This window comes from Drosophila bipectinata, chromosome 3R, assembly GCF_030179905.1.
Source record: "Drosophila bipectinata strain 14024-0381.07 chromosome 3R, DbipHiC1v2, whole genome shotgun sequence".
Taxonomy (NCBI): Eukaryota; Metazoa; Arthropoda; class Insecta; order Diptera; family Drosophilidae; genus Drosophila; species Drosophila bipectinata.
This window is the reverse complement of record NC_091739.1, coordinates 21,542,861-21,560,264: the sequence shown is the minus strand read 5'-3', so window position 1 is coordinate 21,560,264 and position 17,404 is coordinate 21,542,861. Positions and strand designations below refer to the sequence as shown.

Sequence of the window (17,404 nt, the reverse complement as noted above, 5' to 3'; positions counted from 1 at the left end):
TTTTCTTCTGGGAGGGGAAGGCTCCATTGCTAAACTTAATCAAAATGAGAATCTCAAATTAGAGATTCATAAACTTTGAACAGTTGTATAGAATATGTAAATCTTTTTAAAACAAGTTAAATAACTTCAAATGATGACATTATAGAAATTACGACAGCGAGCACAATGAAGCTTCTGTGTCGCTTCCAAAAAGGCATGAATATATAAAATATCTTGGCAGATTTCCCACATTTTTCATTCATTCTGATGTCCAAGACCTTAAATTTGCATGCCGACCGAACGTGCATCTAATGATAACCCTGATTCCAGTTGCCTAATGCTCAAATCGGATTATATTCAACTATTTTTCTGGAGTTACGAGGTTCCAGGATTAAGTAAGACCCATAAATGATATTGTTTAAATAGTTTATTTAGCTTGAACTCTTTGTAATAAATTAGGGCTTATATTAGGGCGTCTACAATCTAGTTCAGGTTGATCCATTCATCCAGAGGGATTTTGGCGAAAATGCGATCCATAAAGTTGCGAATAACAAGGGTGAGCTTGGTTCTCAGCGCCGGCTTCATTTCCTTGAGCAACTCCTGGGAGTTGGAGTTGATGAAGAGATTCAGGGCAGCCTCTATAAGATAGAAAACATTATAAAATTGGTCTCATTTTGAAATAGTTTGATATACTCACGTATGACAGAATTGCCATTGGCGATGTTGTCCACTCCCATCTGAATTTCCTTAACATTGAAGTCCATTTTGACGGAATCGGTAGTTAGATAGGTACGACCATCAGCTCCCTCATTGGCCAGGGCCTTGAAGTAGATCTTGGCCTTGACGCCCTCTGCAATACCAAGGATTAGTAGTCTTGGCAGTGCATAGGAGGTATCTCTCCACAATACTCACCATACTCTCCCCAGTAGTCGCCGGCTCCGGAGGCCTTCACCAAGATCAGCACACCTGTAGACCTGTACTGAGCCTTGACGCGAATCCGCGGAATCTCGCACGTCAGCTGGAACTGAAGCGAGTCCAAGTCGGAGCTGCAGGTGACACAGAGATAAAGATATTAATGCGCACATTTAATGGCAATGACAGTGATAATGAGTTTTGCGTAAAACTGCCATTTCATTCATTTCAGTTGAGGATGAGCAGTCGCTTTTTTATACCATGTGTTTAACATTGAAAGTCTCTTAAATCAAAGATTTGATAAACAAGAGAACAGTTTAAATATAGTTGCAACTGGTTGACCTTCATTGGACATTTGGAAAATTGATAAAAGATAACGAATTATCAAATACACTCAAAGGAGTCTTAAGGTATAAGCTAAATTTCCTGAAAATTAACCTTTTTTTGAATTTAATTTATGCATCTACTACATTTGCTTTCGAGACCGACTAGCTATGTGCAATTTTCTTTTGGAATACCTTTTGCCAGGGTGTAATGCACAAGTGAAACCGAAACCGATGGGTAAAACCGGTCCAAAGACTGCTCTCCACTTCTAGAATCTAAAGTTGGCACACTTTTCTGGCTCGTTTCTTGGTCAACGATCTGTGGGCCCGTCGTTGCCACTTGTCTTGGCTTCTTTTATTTTTCGCCAATTGAGTGCCAAGAGTCTATAGTCGGCTGCCATTGGACGTTTCTGTTGTTCCAAATACCGGAAAGCTTAACTAAAAGTGTTCTTGGCTTTGGATGTTGCATAATCGTACAGTTAAAACGATCTGTGGACATCAATGACAATTGCTTTTGGGGCATGAAAACTGGGTTTCAATAACGGACAGAAGCTTAGACGATCTTTCAAATAAATTGTTCTTGAAATAAATATTTTATATCGATTTGTGGGAAACTTGGTGGGATGATATGATTCGAAGAACATCTACTTGACTTAATTTTCTCGTAAAACACTTAAATAATGAATTTATTTAGTTTAATAAATTCAATTAGAATTTTCCTGTAAACCACTTTATTTATTTATAAATTTCTTGAAAAGTCTATGACTTGCCCACAATCAGTGCTTCAACGAAATGGGCAAACACCTAGCTGGGGGCATTACGCGTTTATATTATAATTCAATAAAAATCCCGCAAGATTGCAAATCAAACTCGGCAAACATACTCGTAAAACGTTCAGCTTAGAATGGCCAACCATTGAAATGCAAATCGGTTATTGCTCAATCGATCGGAGCGTGTGCGAAACGTTTCGGTCGTAAATCAAAACAGTGAGCTTTGGGCCAAAGCCGAGGCTACGGCAAACCCCTTTACAACCGATCGGAAACTGAGCTCACTTAAACGCTCTTCCACAATGTTGACAAGCCGATTGACTCACTGACTCACTAAGCAGTCAATAAAACTATAATAAAGGTTATGGAATTGCAGATAAATAGGGAACTTGGATTGCTCTAAATGGCATCCAATAAAAATTAATAAATTCAATCAATTAATGTTGAATGATTTTCAACCTAATTTCATGTGCTATTCTAACCATAATGAACTATAAAAATCTTAAGAGAACTGATTGATAGTTCTAGGAAATGGAAGAAGAAATATTTAGGAATATAGAAATTTTTTTCTTTTTAATAGAGCCTAAAAATCGGAGGATCAATGAAAAAGTTCAACTGCAATGCTAAGCCAATTGTTCGGCCAACTCGTTTTAGCCCCAAGGTAGTCCACCACTCCTCAATCATGATGTATGGACACTTTAAGTGTGAGATGCGGTTCAAAGCCAACGTGACCCAAACACTCAACGTCTCAAACAATCTCAAAGGAAGGGCAAGGCACAATACTCGCAATTAGTTCTAACTTACCGGACATTTGTGACAGTAATGTTGCTCACTCCGTAGGCCTGGATGTTCCGGAAGAGGGCACGATATCCATCTGGGCCACTTCCCAGGACAATGCCGATTTCGTCGATCTGAACGGGTTCGATCTGTAAATGGGTGATCAAAATGATGTATTTTTATTCAAAATAAATGCAAGTTGAATCCCACCTCATAGATATCCAATTCGGGCACTCCCTTCTGCAAGTAATGGACCAATTTGTTGCCACTTTCCTTCAAACATTCGTTGATCTGGGCCTCGTCCCGGGGGCACTGTTGCAGGTAGTAGGCTGGAGGAGATCACATTGGTTGGTCAGACAATAGATGAGACAAATACTGCATGCAATGCTCCCTAATTGCTGAGATTTGCCTACTCATGGAGGCATTGTCTCCAGTCAGTGCAGTAGCAAGTGCATTGCTGAATTAATCAAAGGCTCACAATAAAGTTGAAGATTCGCTCGCCGGTTAATTGCGATTGCGATTCCCAGGTGAATGCGTGAGTTGATGTGGGGTTCAAGTTACAATTACCTGGCAGATCTCTCAACAGATAATAGCTGTGAACATGTTCAGCCTGCCATATGAGTCGCATATCTGCTACCGGTGACAGGTTTATTGCCGGGTTAATTAACAAACCTGACAATAGCGAGGATATGGCAATAGACTTTTGACTGAGCATTGGATTTTGGTTGAACTCAATTGCTTAGACAACTTTTTTAAAGAAATTATAAGCATCAAAACCACATTCTAAAGTTAATCTCACAGATATCTAACACGAGGCTTTGCAGAACTCTATTTATGATTTTATAGTACCAATAGTGGAATTTTTGGAAAAATTAAAAAATTTAATACCCGGCTTTCTGATAAATCTTTAGTTTTGATTGCAAAAACCGGGTAAAGAACCGCAGAACCTGAACTATTAACCTGCGATATGGCTTTTCTGGAAACTATTTCAGAGCCAGTTGTGACAATAGCCGACTTTCTTGTTGCCGAGGCACGTCTTTGGGGTGGCAATTAATTACTGCCAATTTAGAGGGCCACTTAGCCCTCTTCGCCTGGTCGGTTAGCCGGTTGGCTGTTTGGCCGGCGAACGTGTCTAAGGACTGGCTGGAAAGTGTGTGTTTCGTTTGATGTAACCCGTGGCCGAGAAAGCCACGGCCAAATCCGTCTGGCGATTATATAGTTTGATCACTACTTACGCTGCTCCTGGGCAATGGCCAGTCCCAGCATGGCGACGAGCACAATGAATCCGATTTTGCGAGACATTTTATGGTTCGTCTGCATGAAAGTACAAGTAACGAAATTATTGATTAGTGTTTCACTTTTGGCTAGTTTCGTAATTGATTAGCACGTTTTGGCCCACTCTCTTCCGTCCGTTGGTCAGTTCGTATTGATATATGCTAATTTCAGTTAGATGACGTAGCAGGTCCGTCTTTACGAGCGAAAGCGAAAACAGTTGGGAAAGAATTTTGAGCTCGGTATCGAAAATCAGCGCCCGGTTTCACTTTGGAGCGGAAATTCTTTCGTTTTGGAGTATGGAAGTGGGTCACAGCCCAGACCTACAACCAGTTCACTGTTTGTTCTTGAATAAAGTATCGGATTGTCTTCGGTCCTCGGTCGGTCTTGTGGGTACACCGTCTTCACCGTCTTCTGCTGCTTTCTTCGGGTGCGCTTACTTTGCGTCCAACTTTCTCGCGACTTGGCTGAGGAATGAGCTCGCCATGCCCTGGTCCAAGCCATTTTAACCAGCAAGAAGTCGGCTCGAAAGCGCCAACGAAAATGCAGCGAAAGAGCCAGAGAAAGAAAGACGAACAAAAGGCCCCTCTGCCACACCCCAGAAATCGGGGTGTACTTAGTAGACAGGTCGTCGTCGCTGCACAGGGAGGATTTTTTTGCAATTACCCATCCATATTATTTTATAAATATCATAAAACATAATAAAGAAAATAGTAATTCTCCCTGTGCAATCGTAAGCACGCACTGGGATGGGTACTCTGAAGGTTAAGTTAAAAGGGTCTGTGACTCGGAGCCCAGCCTCCCACTGCCTGGTAAAGACTGTAGCCTGGTAATAAGACAGTCTTAAATCATCCAAGCATCATTAGCGAGAGTCTACAAGCTGGGATTAGTCCCTCTGCCTGTTGTCTCACCTTTTTGTGTTGCAGATTCCTTTCTAGCTCGGTTCCACTTGTGGCCAAAAAGGTCAAGCCGTGTCATTAGAACCGAGCGCCATAATGGGCAGTCATTATCCAGCCACACATCCAAACAAGCAAACAGCCAGGGTCTTCATACCAGCCAGTGTGTTAACCCTAATAAATCAGAATTGTTTATTTGACGAGTTACTCACAACTCATTCATAAATCGAAGACAAGCCCTCAAAATGATATGCAATTGTCTTCGAAACTTTTCAGAGAACTTTATGCGCCGCTGTCGAGAATATTTTCATTTATTGGCTATTGTGCGTTTTGCATTTAAATTGTATATTTTCAAGAGGAAGTGTTGGCTGAGGTGTTTGTATATTATTAAACTGAGAAATACAAAAATGTAATAATTAATAAATTTAAAATAATTTTGAAATATTATTATTGGATAGGGGAGTGACATTTTTTTTGAATTGATGATTAAAAGGATTTCTTAATGAAAAGTTTACTATTATATTAAGTATTATTATATTTTAGAATATATAGTACCCCTATTATATATAGTCTTTATACCATTATCAATTATTCTTGCCGTCACTGTAAGTCTTACCCCTAAAAGTATGCCACGATAAATTAGCTTTCATCTTGAGTCAAAAGAGGTTTTTGAATGTAGAATAGGCGCATCGGTGTGAGTGTGTATCTGAGTGGTTGTGTATCTGGCCATTGACTCGGCTCAAGGTCAAGGTGGATGCAGTTGTGAATCCCTTTCAACATTGTTTGTATATCCGGATGGAACAACAAATTACTGGGTCACAGGGAAGTGGATGGCTTGACGAAGTGCGAATTAAATTATAAGGTCTGAGTTAAGATTGAAAGTGGTTCTTAATGGGAGAACTCGTTTTGCCAAAAAGATTTATTTTTCTAGGAAAATTACGTTTTTTTGCCCGTTTAGAGTGACTTTGAATTTGTAAATTTAATTATCCCAAAATACGTAGAAAGATTCCATTTGTTTTAATGGATAAAACTTGCCCATTTCCAAATTCATTTAGGTAATGTATTTTGTGTAATTCCTTTATATTTTCCTCAGAATTAGACAAACAATGATAGCTGATATGAAACAATAAGAGTTGAAAAATGTTTTCCGCAACGCATTTGCCATTATTCTCCGCCAACCTTTTGTGCAGATAGATATAGAAAATGAGATGTATTTAAAACCGTATTTACTCGCATTGTGCGGCAGACATTTCAACAGCCTTTAGAATCGGCGAAGAGGCTTTGGCTTTTGTATGACAAATAAGTGCTCGCCGCAGATACTTCCCCAAACTCTATTTGTTCGTGTTCAGGGCCATTGTAAACAGTTTAAGAGTTCAGTTCGTTCCGTTCACAGGGCAAAGAGTAAGTACTTTAGTTTTCCCACCAAATTCTACGAAAAAGAATCTGAAAGTTCTCACCTAGACCTTTAATTGTGTTTATTAATTCGGTTGCCAGGTCTTTTAGACTTTCGCTTACTCACTGTCGGCAAATTATATAATTTTATAGATACTGGTCTAGCAGGAATCTTCCCAGAACCATAGATCTCTGCTCCCAACCTGTTCGATCCATGAATAATTCATTCGCCACACTGCGTGAGGAAATGATTGCGAAGATCTCGGAGTAAAAGTTAGTGAATCTCTAAAGCAAGTATGCAGTTTTAATTGAGTGATAATAAACAAGCATATAAATTGTTTAATTGTAAATATGAGTCAGTAGTGACAGGGATGTTGGCAATCACCTTTAAAATGCCAAGCTAATCATTACAAAAAATGATCTTACTTCTTACAACTATAAAATACCTACCTTAGAGTATTCAGAAGTTCTATTCAGATCTTGTCTATTGAAGCCTACCTCAAAAGCAAACACTGTATTATAACGTACTCTAATGGGCAATTAAGTGCCGCATAGACTCGCAAACTTTTAATTAGAGCCGCAATGGAGGTGGCGATATTGTCACTACCACAGGTAACGAGCTTACTCGGCCAGCTTACCTTGTTCCGGTTCCAAGAAGATACAGATTCTGTTCAGTGTATCAAGGTTTTTGACGGTCATGCCCAGAATAAAAGGAAGCAGTACAAATTTTTAAGATTATGGCTGTTTTTGAAGACATATTTCAAGCTTGTTAAGATGTCACTTATAATTACGAATCGAGATTTAAGATTGCATCTTTTAGTCGTTAATGATTATTCTCCTTCGACCACAACTATGAGTTGTAGCCAGGGCTTTTCTGTGGTCAGTTTGTAGAAGGTTGGCCACGTGTGAAGATGCGCTGACCGACAATTCTTGCAGTTGCAGGTTGCAGGTTGCAGGCAGTAAACTGCATCTCAATAGGCAGGCGATTGCGAAAATAGAATTGCTTAATTATTACTTTTTACGGCACTCGACAAATGGGCAAACAAGCCAAAATATTGCACAGAAGCAAAAGAAACCGAAAAAGCCAAGAAGTCAGCTGGGCATTCGGTCAGTCAGTCACTGAGCCACTCGGACCCATCCGCTATACCCCCCAGATCGGCAAAGTTGAAGTTCTCTGCCGACTTTGGCGTCGGGACTTGAGCTCCGACTTGGTTTGCATCTCGTTTTATTTTCCCCAACGGGCCTTTAAAATCGCTGATCGACCGGCGACTGGCTCGCAGTTTGCGTTCTCAGCTTCGCGTTAACGGACGTTGGACCAACTACCAAGACCCCAAAGTGCACAAATAAGTTTCACAAAAACATCTACCCATCCCCGTGGCGTTTAAAGTTTCAACTCCTATCTAAGCCGATCAATTGTGATATTAAATAGCCGCAATGCTGAGATCCGTGTGCCTTATTCTTGTTCTGCAGACCCTGTTGTTGGTTCAGGCTGAGACCCGTAAGTTTTCAAATAAATCTTAATTAAAGGATTTAGGACTAGCTATTTAAAAAATGACTTACAGTCAAGCTAGTCGTATTTGCTTTTTCTTAGAGGTTTTCAGACAATTATAAATTATTTTCACGCTTATGGAATCACTTGTTATCTAATTTGTTGATATTTTCACAAATTTTATCACCTGCGATGAACTGTTGATCTCTAAAGTAAACAAGCCATTAGTTTTGCAGGTTTATCTCACACTAAAATTACTCTATGCTAGAAAGATCGATTATATCTAAATGTTAACTAATGGATAGTTTCAAGGCATCCAAGATTCGGTGTTCAGTAAACTCTTAATTAGCGCTTTTATTAGCTTTTCACACTTGTTGTGTACAAAGAATGCATTGGCAGCTTCGGGAATATGTCAAATGTCAAGTTTATCGCCAGATACTTAAGTCTGGCCACTTATCAAGCCAACAAAAATATGAAACATAGTGCTAATTGCGATCGGCGACACGGTTTTGTTTGATAAATGACTGAAAAGGGGGACAACCCCGGCTGGGGGCTCCGTCGAATGTCAACAAAGATTCGCTTCCGCATCGCATCGCGCCGCATATCATCGCATATCAAGCCAAATGCCCAAATGTAAGCCCATCAAAATGCAGACTCTGAACCAAATCCATATTTAATTAACACGAACCGTGGCCGTTGAACAGCCTTCAACTTGAAATTTTTGCCTTGCCAGCGAATGGCACTAATCACACAGCCGAGAGCATAATGGTATTGATATTGATAAACCAGCTACTGACTGACGACAAAAACTGTGTCATGTGCCCCAGAATCGCGGCTACAACAGGTTCTAGAGCTGCACTTATCGGCCGAACGTGCGGCAGCAACCTTGCCATCGAAACCAAAACCGAAACGAAACTGAAACTGAAACCGAATCTGAAATCGAGATCTTGATTCCTATCTCGATCTTGATCTGGCTGGTTGGAGGCCATTCCAAGTCCAAGCTTATTATTTTTTATTTTCGATCTCGTCTTCAGAGTCGATGAACTTTACAGGAATTAAAACTGGCAGAGTTGCGGTTTCTGTTGATCTTCAATATTATTTGCACTTTTGAGTGATGAATAACAAAGAATATATATATTTTGTATTTATTTGCAGCTGCCTATATCAAACAGTGCCGTCGAGATGACCCAAAGCTGGTGGACTGCTTCATTGGGGCCATCGAACACCTGAAGCCCTACCTGGCCGAAGGCATTCCTGCAATCCAGGTGAGTGGCCTTCCCATTTGGTCCATTAGTTTTCGCACCTTTCCTTTCGACTTTCTTGCCCCGTTTTTCGTTTGCAAACGGGTTGCAGTTGCATAAGATGCAAATCAAATGGAAGTCACTGGGACTTTCGTACTTGCATAATTGTGTTTTTCGCGGGAAAAGCTAGGGAAATAGTCGACTGCCACAACAGTGGTATAAGAGTTGGGGAAAATCTGCCTATCAATGATTTTTAGACGGTGGAAGAAAGATAGAAATATTTTAATTCATACTCTGATACATTGATTTCTTCCAGCTTCCCTCTGTGGAACCCTTCAAGATGGACACTCTGGCTCTACAATTGACCGAAGGACCTCAGGGCTATAAGATTACCCTCAAGAACATGGAGGCCTTTGGAGCCAGCAACTTCCAGGTCAAGTCTCTGAAGCTGAGCGAAGGCAGCGAGCCCTTCAAGGCCAAGATTGTGATGCCCAAGCTGAAGATTGAGGCCAAGTACACCAGTTCGGGTGTCCTTCTGATCCTGCCGGCTTCCGGAGGCGGAGACTTCCATGCCGTGTTCGAGGGAGTGAGCGCTGACCTCACCGGAAAGACATCCGTGCACGCGGCCAAGGGAGGTAACTACCTGCACATCGATGGCCTGAGTCTGGTCCTGGATGTGAAGGATGTCAAGATGAGCATATCAGGTGCCTTCAACAACAATCGCATCCTGCGTAAGTTTATTTGCTTGTATGTTTGTGAACAAATAATAAATTTCTATTTGTTTCTGCAGTCGAGGCCACGAATCTGTTCCTGCGCGAAAACTCGCAAATCGTCTTGGAGGCCATGCAGGCCCAGTTGCAGAAGAAATTGGCCAGCGAGTTCGGAAAACTGGCCAACCAGCTCCTGAAGAACGTTCCTATCGAGCAATTCTACGTCGACTAGGCTTAGACCCATCAGATGCTAGAGAATAAGCCTAGTTTAAGGTCTATTTAATTGTTTTCGTTAATACAAGTATTAAAGTGCTATGTGGATAAAAATGTATCGTTTTGGGGGTTTGATTTTGAAGAGATTTGAATGTCAAGAGCCATTAAGGATGAGGTGTCACCAAGTCAAGTTAATTGATAATGGAAAAACATAATACTAAAATTAATAATAATTTCCATAGTATTTCCTTAAATAAATTTAAAAATAAAGTAAATTTCTTTAAAGAAAAATTTACTAAATAAAAATGTATTAGCAATTTTGAATATAAACAATTTATTAAAGTTTAAATTAGGAGGAAATTAATTTAGATAAATATTTGTTTTTAAATTTACCTCCATTTCCAGCTTCATCTACCGGCCACCGTTGAAACAGCGCCATCATGAATCGTGCGGAGGCGCCATCACGTGGTGGCTTTTCATTTAAACGGAAAATGTTAAAAATTTAACAGAGAAAAACTACTGTTAAAAATTAACAGAACAAATTATAAATTATACTTTTTGGAGCAGCAGATAATTTTTTTACAGCGGATTTTTCACTGTTAAAGCTCTGTTAAAAGGCTCAATCATTAACATTTTTTTTTCTGACTGTTATTTTTGCAATAAAAAGTTGGAAAATTTCAAAAATTTTAAAAGTGTTGTAAAATTGAAAAAGTGTTCTGTTAATTTTGGGATTTTTTATGTTTAAAATTTAACAGAGGACATTTCTGTTAAATACTAACAGAGCTTGAGCGGGCAAATTTGAATTGCGACAATCAAAATCACAATAGATGTGAAGGTTGATAAACCAACGGATGATGACTGATCGAACTATTTTCCAGAACTTGGATACTGGATTTCGAAGGCTTTTGATTATTCTGGGTCATTAAATTAGTCAACAGAAATGGTCTATTTTACGGCTTTGAAATTTTCGGGAATTATATTTTGCCAAATGCCTAAAAATGTTCTTTGAAAATAAATATAGAAAAAAAATTATTAAAATAAATAAATAAAGAAATAAATTATTAAAATAAAAAAACCTGGGAAGATGCCTCTTAGAAAGTAGCTTAAATACAAAATAAAAATGAATTGTCCATAAAAATCTTAGTTCTTGAATCTTAGCTCGTTTAAAATGTTTTCACTGTTAAACTCTGATGCTAATAAAAATAGTAAAAAATAGATAAAAAGTATAAAAATAGATAAAAGATTCCAAAAAAAACAGAAACCAATTCAAATGTGTGACATTGTTATTGCATGAGATATGTATAGAACATACATACTTGTAATCTTGGTACTTTTCTGGTAAGCGAGACAACCTTAAGGATAGTTTTTCATAGGAAGTTTCCCTCGGAAGATAAAAGTGTGCAAGTTTTGGCCACACAAGTGCAGATAACGGCTGAACCGAGCGGGTGTTTGCCAACTTTTGGGCGTTCCCGCATTCGGAAACAATTCGCTGTGTGAGTTTGTCTGTTTTCCTCGGGGCGCCAAGAAATCGGGCGACGAGAAGGAGCGGATGAATTCTAATGACATGGCTGCATCTGCTCCGAAGGATGCCGGAATAGGGAGTCGGGGAAAAGTGTCAGAAAGTGGCAGCAGTTGGAACTGCACATCTAAGTGAATTGTCGTGTTGACAATTCCGAACAGTGCGGACCGAGAGCAGAGTAAAAGTTAATATGCTCATGTGTTCGGCACTCAAGTATTTAAACATTTGCCCGCTTGTAATTTGAGCCGCATACAAGTGGAGATGCGCGCATCTAACCGAGCGATTGCTAAGTATCTGAGCGATGCAGAAACGTCCTGGGAGATGGCATGTTCGGCATGCGTGCGCCAATGCTCGCATCTTGTTTGTATCTTTAAGATACTTTTGCTGTTCGGGGCGCAGACCCACCGCTCCACACACTCGCGCATTTTATTTATTGTATAAACAATTTCGTGACTTTGTTGTTTATTTTTCCCTCGCATTTTGTTGCACCGCCCGTTCGACACACATAATGGATGTCTGGGGCAGCCAAAAGATACACCGACGAAAACGGAACCATATCGTATCACCATACTTTCAGTGATATGATGGAATAATATTCTCATAAAGGAACCGAAATGATTTAACTTTAGGTACAACATCTGTAACTTAAAATATATATTAAAACTTTAAATTAATTTAAATAGTTTTTCCAAGTGCCGAAAACATTGTATGGAAGATCGGGAACTCCGATTGACTCTAGAAACCTCGACCTTTTCGAATGCATTGCTGGCTTTGGTAAAATGGCTGGGCAAATATGTAGGAAACTTCACTTCACTTTCTTGGGACTTTTATGCTCGGCCTGGCTATTACTAATTTGTGTTTGGCACTTGGCTGTATCGCTTTTTGAAGTCTCCTCGCTGGCCGTGATGGAACCAGCCTAAAATAACACGGCACGCATCTTCGCTTTGTGTAAATACTCGGCGATGGCAGAGCAATAAGCTGAAGACCGAAGAAGTCTGAAGACTGAACTCCAGGGGAAAGAAGAGCTCGCAAACGATGCTCGAGTGTTTTCTTTATAAACAGAAAACTTAATGATGTTGATTTAGTAGAACAGACAACCCCCGACCGCTCTCTGGCCCTCGATCGTCCCCCGCCGTATTTTCATAATATGCATGGCACAATATGATTGGGTGTTTGTACTCTACGCTCAACACTTTTTCAAATTTTGCCTGGCCAAAGTAAATGTCGGAGGGGTCCCAAGCCCAGGCCCAGGCCCAAGCCCATGCTCCAGGCCCCAGGTCTCCGCACTCTGCACATCACGATGTTCCTCGTCAGTCAACATGATTTGCAAGTTATACAAATTCATTCAGCGCCGACGACATCGCCGGCCCAAAAAAGCAAGACGATGACGAGGACCACGACTCAGCTCTTGGGGTTCTGGGCCGCATGTCTGCTTCATTAACACGTCTTTAGAGCCAGGCTACTCTTCTTGGCTCCTCATCAATACCCTGTTTTTTTGTTATGCGACTTGCATGGGTTTGTATTCTATGGCTTGTGAACTAATCAAGTAGGAAGTACCTTCATATAATGCATGATTTAGTGCACGGTATCCATACGTCGAACCTTGTCAACATCTCAGCTTGCTTTACAATACTTTGTGAGTTTACAGATCTCAGGTGTAAATTGCTCTACCCCTGTCCTACCTGCGTCCTTACCACATCTTTTCTCCAGTGTGGGGTTGTGTGTGTCAATAGCCGGGGAAACGGGCGTTTAAAGCCCCGTCCGCAATTAGTTGGACCGCACTAAAATATGATTAGTACCCAACAGTCCGGGTTCTCCTTCCTCAGATGCCGGGAATGCCGCTGAACCTGAGCCCCGCAACAATAATGCCATCGCAAACAAGTCGACGCCCCAGCAACACTTGAGGAATTCCTGAGGGCTGTGGCAGGAGGTAACTGCGTTAATTAGAACGAGGAAAGCCCTAAAAAGACCTCAACAATGGGTCGTTGAAGATGAGAAATTGATGCAACGCGTGGGATTATGCATTCCGCTGTTACCGTAATCGCACCGGTAATCCAGTTAGGGATCTCCAGCTGTCCCGTCCAGCGAAGGGTAACCTCCATTGAGAGAAATTACTTTAAACTTTAAACTAAAACATTCCTCAATTAAAAGTCCCAACTACTTTCTGTACTTTCCAAGCAATGTAAGCTTTTCAGAACTGTAGTATAAGTTACCTGCTTTTAATCCAGAATTTTAAATTGTTTTTCTCAAAGCAAAGCTCACACAGCCAAGGATCTCCGTCGTCCTTCGTCTATTTCCGCCCGCTCGTCGTCCTTCGCCCGGCCATGTCGGTGGCATGGAAATAATTTCGCATCCCCATTGAGCCGAAGAAATTCCAGCACTTGCATTCGCAGTCTAAAAAGCTTTTGTGCCAGGAAGTTTGCCTTGGCTACCTTTTGTTGACTGCCTGCAAGTGACATTAGTCGTGCAATAAGCAGACAGGCCCCAGTGACACATGTTTCCCAGGCAAGGGCCGTGGCCCGAAGTCCGTGACTGCTCCTGCTCCTTTTTCTTTCCGGCTCCCGGTTCTTGGAGCCCCGCCCTCGGCCATCTTCTTACTGGGAAACAGGCAAACTTTTTCAACTTGGCATGCCAGACACGTTGACAAAAGACGACAACGTTGCCAGCAACGACATAGACGAATTTATGCTAATCAGCTTGGATGCCATGCCTCCTGCCTCCTGTCTCCTACCTCTTGGCCCAGAACTCGAGTTGTCTGTCTGGAAGTCGTCCTGCCACGAGGGTTGTTCGGCCGTTTCGTGGCAAACTGGGGCATGGCAAATTAATTTGATTGCCAGGCATGATGGGATTACACAGATAGCCGGGCTCACCTACAGACGAAAGGATTGCGAATGCTTTCTCCGGCAACAAATTTCAGTTCCCCTATTGCGGCGGACGATAAAACATCCGACCATGTGGGGAACAATTACAACAATTAGCCACGCTCTGATGGCATCAAATGTGTACTTACTTGCCAAAACTTCTGTTGCAGCATCAGCACCTGGGGCGACTTGGACATTTGTCCATTACATTGTTTTCATCCCAACGACCATTTTTTTGATTTTAAATTTTAATTGGGGCTCATACTGGCAATTAATTTTCTCTGATGTTGGGGCTTATGTCTTTGATGAAAAAGAGATTTCCAAGAATATAGACTTCCAGATTTCTAGATAAAAGAATGGCACCCCCTTCTAATAGACTTCCGGGTATGATAAGTATTTCACATTAAGTATCACAACCATACGTTTGTTAATTAAAATGCAGGGCCTCTGTCAAAACAGGAATTCATTTTGTCCTATTTTAATTTGATCCTTTTTATGAATAACAAGGTTAGACATTAAGTTCGTTCCCACAATAAAAAGGGTTCCTTCCGGCAGTTTTTCTTTAAATTCCGCCCTCGTTTTTGGCGGCTCTTGTCCAATTCCATAGCTTCCTCTGCTCGTCGACTGGCAAATTATAATGAGGCCAGGTGAATGGGCTTAGAGGGCGGCTGGAATCGAAGAGGCAGCGGCGCAGTGGGTGCTGACAAATTTGCAGCCCGACTACAATAGTTGCCTGGCTGCCATCAAATCCACTCAGTGCACACTTCACGCACCAATTAAGTTCAATTTTCGATAGAACAACAAAGCGCTACTCTGCCATATCCGAAGCCATTTCCTTCTGGGGAGAGTTCGCCGAGGACCTAGGAGGTCCTGTCCTCCCGTCCTTGGCGGGCATGAAAATTGACATCATTTGCTGTTAAAAATGTGTCGAGGGGTGTGTGTGTGTGCTGCCTGCGTGTGTGGCGTATCCGATTCGAATTGGAATCGGTATCGGGATCGGAATGAGGATGAGGATGGGTGTGGGGATTTAGCTGGAGTGAGGACTGCATCTGTTTATGGCAAGGAGCCAGCGGGCGGTATTATAAGCACATTAAATTCTGAAGGCACAGCCGGAGCATGTCTGAAATGTTGACGACTTTGGGCGGTAAGCGGTGGGTCGCAAGTGGTTTTTATGCGCATGTATTATTATTGAATATCATTAGGGTGCACACCCTTATCTCCGTTAAACGTGAGGTCCTGCCCTTGGGGTCGTTTCATGAAGTCAAATCAATCGGGGAAGGCGGACGAAAAGTTGGGGGCGGAGGCGATGCCAAGGGAACTTAAAAGTCAGGGACGATGCCTGGACTTGAGGCGGTCGGGCGCGTTTGGTCTGCGTTTAGTGGTTTAATTTTTATTTTTATGCTGCAATTTTATGGCAGCCCTTTACGTTGCACAAAGCAAATGTTTCTTTGTCCTATATGACAAGGCTACACTGGGAAAACTATAGCTTTTTTCTATAGCTATAGCTTTGCTCGTAAAATCAGTAATCATAAGCCCCAAACTCAATTTCAACTTCCATTTCTTATAAATCAATTATTGCTTATTCTTTGTTTTTCCCCCTATGGAAACCAGGTTATTACCAATCTGTCCTTCTTGGATTACAAATGTAACCACAACCCTGGCGAAATCTAATTTTTTTGCAGTGCCTGGGAGGTAAAAAAAATAGAATGTCGGCGGTGGGGTAAGCAGTTGCCTTTCAAGTGCGGCCCCGGCACAATGTGTTTTTTATGGGCTTCTGGGGCTCCGTTTTATGTTTCATCTTTTAAGTGCCCCTCGTTTGTTGCGGGTCTTAAGCAGACTCTCCTCATGCGCCGAGTACTTGGCTGGCTTTTGTCATTAATGTGAATTTTTCTCCGGTCCGCCCCATAATTGCTACATTTTGTGTTTTTGTGAGCCGTTTTTGTTTTTTGTTTCGCTCGACAGCAGTTCTGGTAGGGCTCATTAGTCCCAACTCGACGAAACGCAACTCAAATCATCTCAACTTAACATAAATGCGACTGAAGTCTCAAGGATACAAGTGCGTCTGATCGGAGCTGAATAGATTTGTGTGCGGATTTCATATTCATAAGGCTCATCCATTCGCCCGGGCTAATTAAACTTTTGCTGCTTCGCCGTTTTCCTGGGAACCAGCCAACTGTTTAAATATTCCCCAGGCAAGCTAACTACACTCCATGAATGGCTAATTAGCAGTCGGGAGACAAAACCAGGACCGCAGACCATTCCAGCATCAGACAGCCACCATCCAGCAGCCAACATCTAACATCCGGCATCCTGAATTCAGCATCTAGCATCGGGGAAATTGCCTAATCATGATTTTTGCATAATTTTTTAAAAGCTTTTTTGGCAGGCGACCGCACAGTTGAAAGGCTTCCAACCCTTGAAGGACCAAAATGAAAGTGCTTTCACATCCTGTCCACTCACTTTGTTCTGGGAAAATCCTTTGTCTGTCCATCAAAGCCGTGTGGCATTATAATTATTAATCCGAGTCCCTGTCTCATCATCAGTTCCCCAGTGCCAGCATAAAGCCGATATCAATCCGTAACAAAATCAGACAAGCTGCAGAATTTATAAAAATTAATTTATGACACACCGCGGCACATTTTCCATTCTACGTTTTCCATTTTCGATGCGCACACAAAACGTGCTACGATTTTTATCTGAACCCGCTTTTCCCGCCTCTCCCTTTTGCTGGAAACACATACCTATTATTTTTAATCCATTAAACAAATGCCACGTTTCGAGGCCGTTCCTTCGTGTCCGTTATCAGGCGGGAAACGGGCAGAAGGGTCTTTGATTTCATAGCCAGAACAATGGGGTTTCCCGGGTCTCTGCTTTCGAGGGTAGATAGCAACGCCTCCGCTCCGGGCCATGCAATCTCGGAGTCAGAATCGGAATCGGACAGTTTCTCGCAGCCTTTCAGCCTTCAGTGCCTTCACGCCGAGCCATCATTCTCGGTCTGACGTAAAGGTACAAAACAACTTAATGGCATTTGCTGCAAATCATTAATATCAATC

General features: G+C 41.6%; 2 protein-coding genes across 3 annotated transcripts; one reads left to right on the top strand and one right to left on the bottom strand.

The window, feature by feature from the left end:
* Positions 1-391: 391 nt before the first annotated feature.
* On the bottom strand, positions 392-4,507 carry Jhbp2 (Juvenile hormone binding protein 2). 2 transcript variants are annotated; one of them, XM_017235664.3, is made up of 7 exons: positions 4,471-4,507; positions 3,994-4,072; positions 2,969-3,087; positions 2,786-2,907; positions 892-1,025; positions 677-829; positions 392-617 (listed from the first exon to the last, which is right to left on the bottom strand). In XM_017235664.3, exons 2-7 carry the CDS (start codon positions 4,058-4,060, stop codon positions 463-465), a joined length of 750 nt encoding a protein of 249 aa, XP_017091153.1. In that variant the 5' UTR covers positions 4,061-4,072; positions 4,471-4,507; the 3' UTR covers positions 392-462. The 2 variants fall into 2 exon arrangements, with proteins under 2 accessions (XP_017091153.1, XP_070137160.1); XM_070281059.1 differs by lacking the exon at positions 392-617 and having other exon boundaries at positions 702-827.
* A 3,079-nt stretch (positions 4,508-7,586) lies between these two features.
* On the top strand, positions 7,587-10,085 carry Jhbp1 (Juvenile hormone binding protein 1). Its single transcript, XM_017235885.3, has 4 exons — positions 7,587-7,816; positions 8,963-9,072; positions 9,365-9,779; positions 9,839-10,085. Exons 1-4 carry the CDS (start codon positions 7,753-7,755, stop codon positions 9,988-9,990), a joined length of 741 nt encoding a protein of 246 aa, XP_017091374.1. The 5' UTR covers positions 7,587-7,752; the 3' UTR covers positions 9,991-10,085.
* The last annotated feature ends 7,319 nt before the right edge of the window (positions 10,086-17,404 follow it).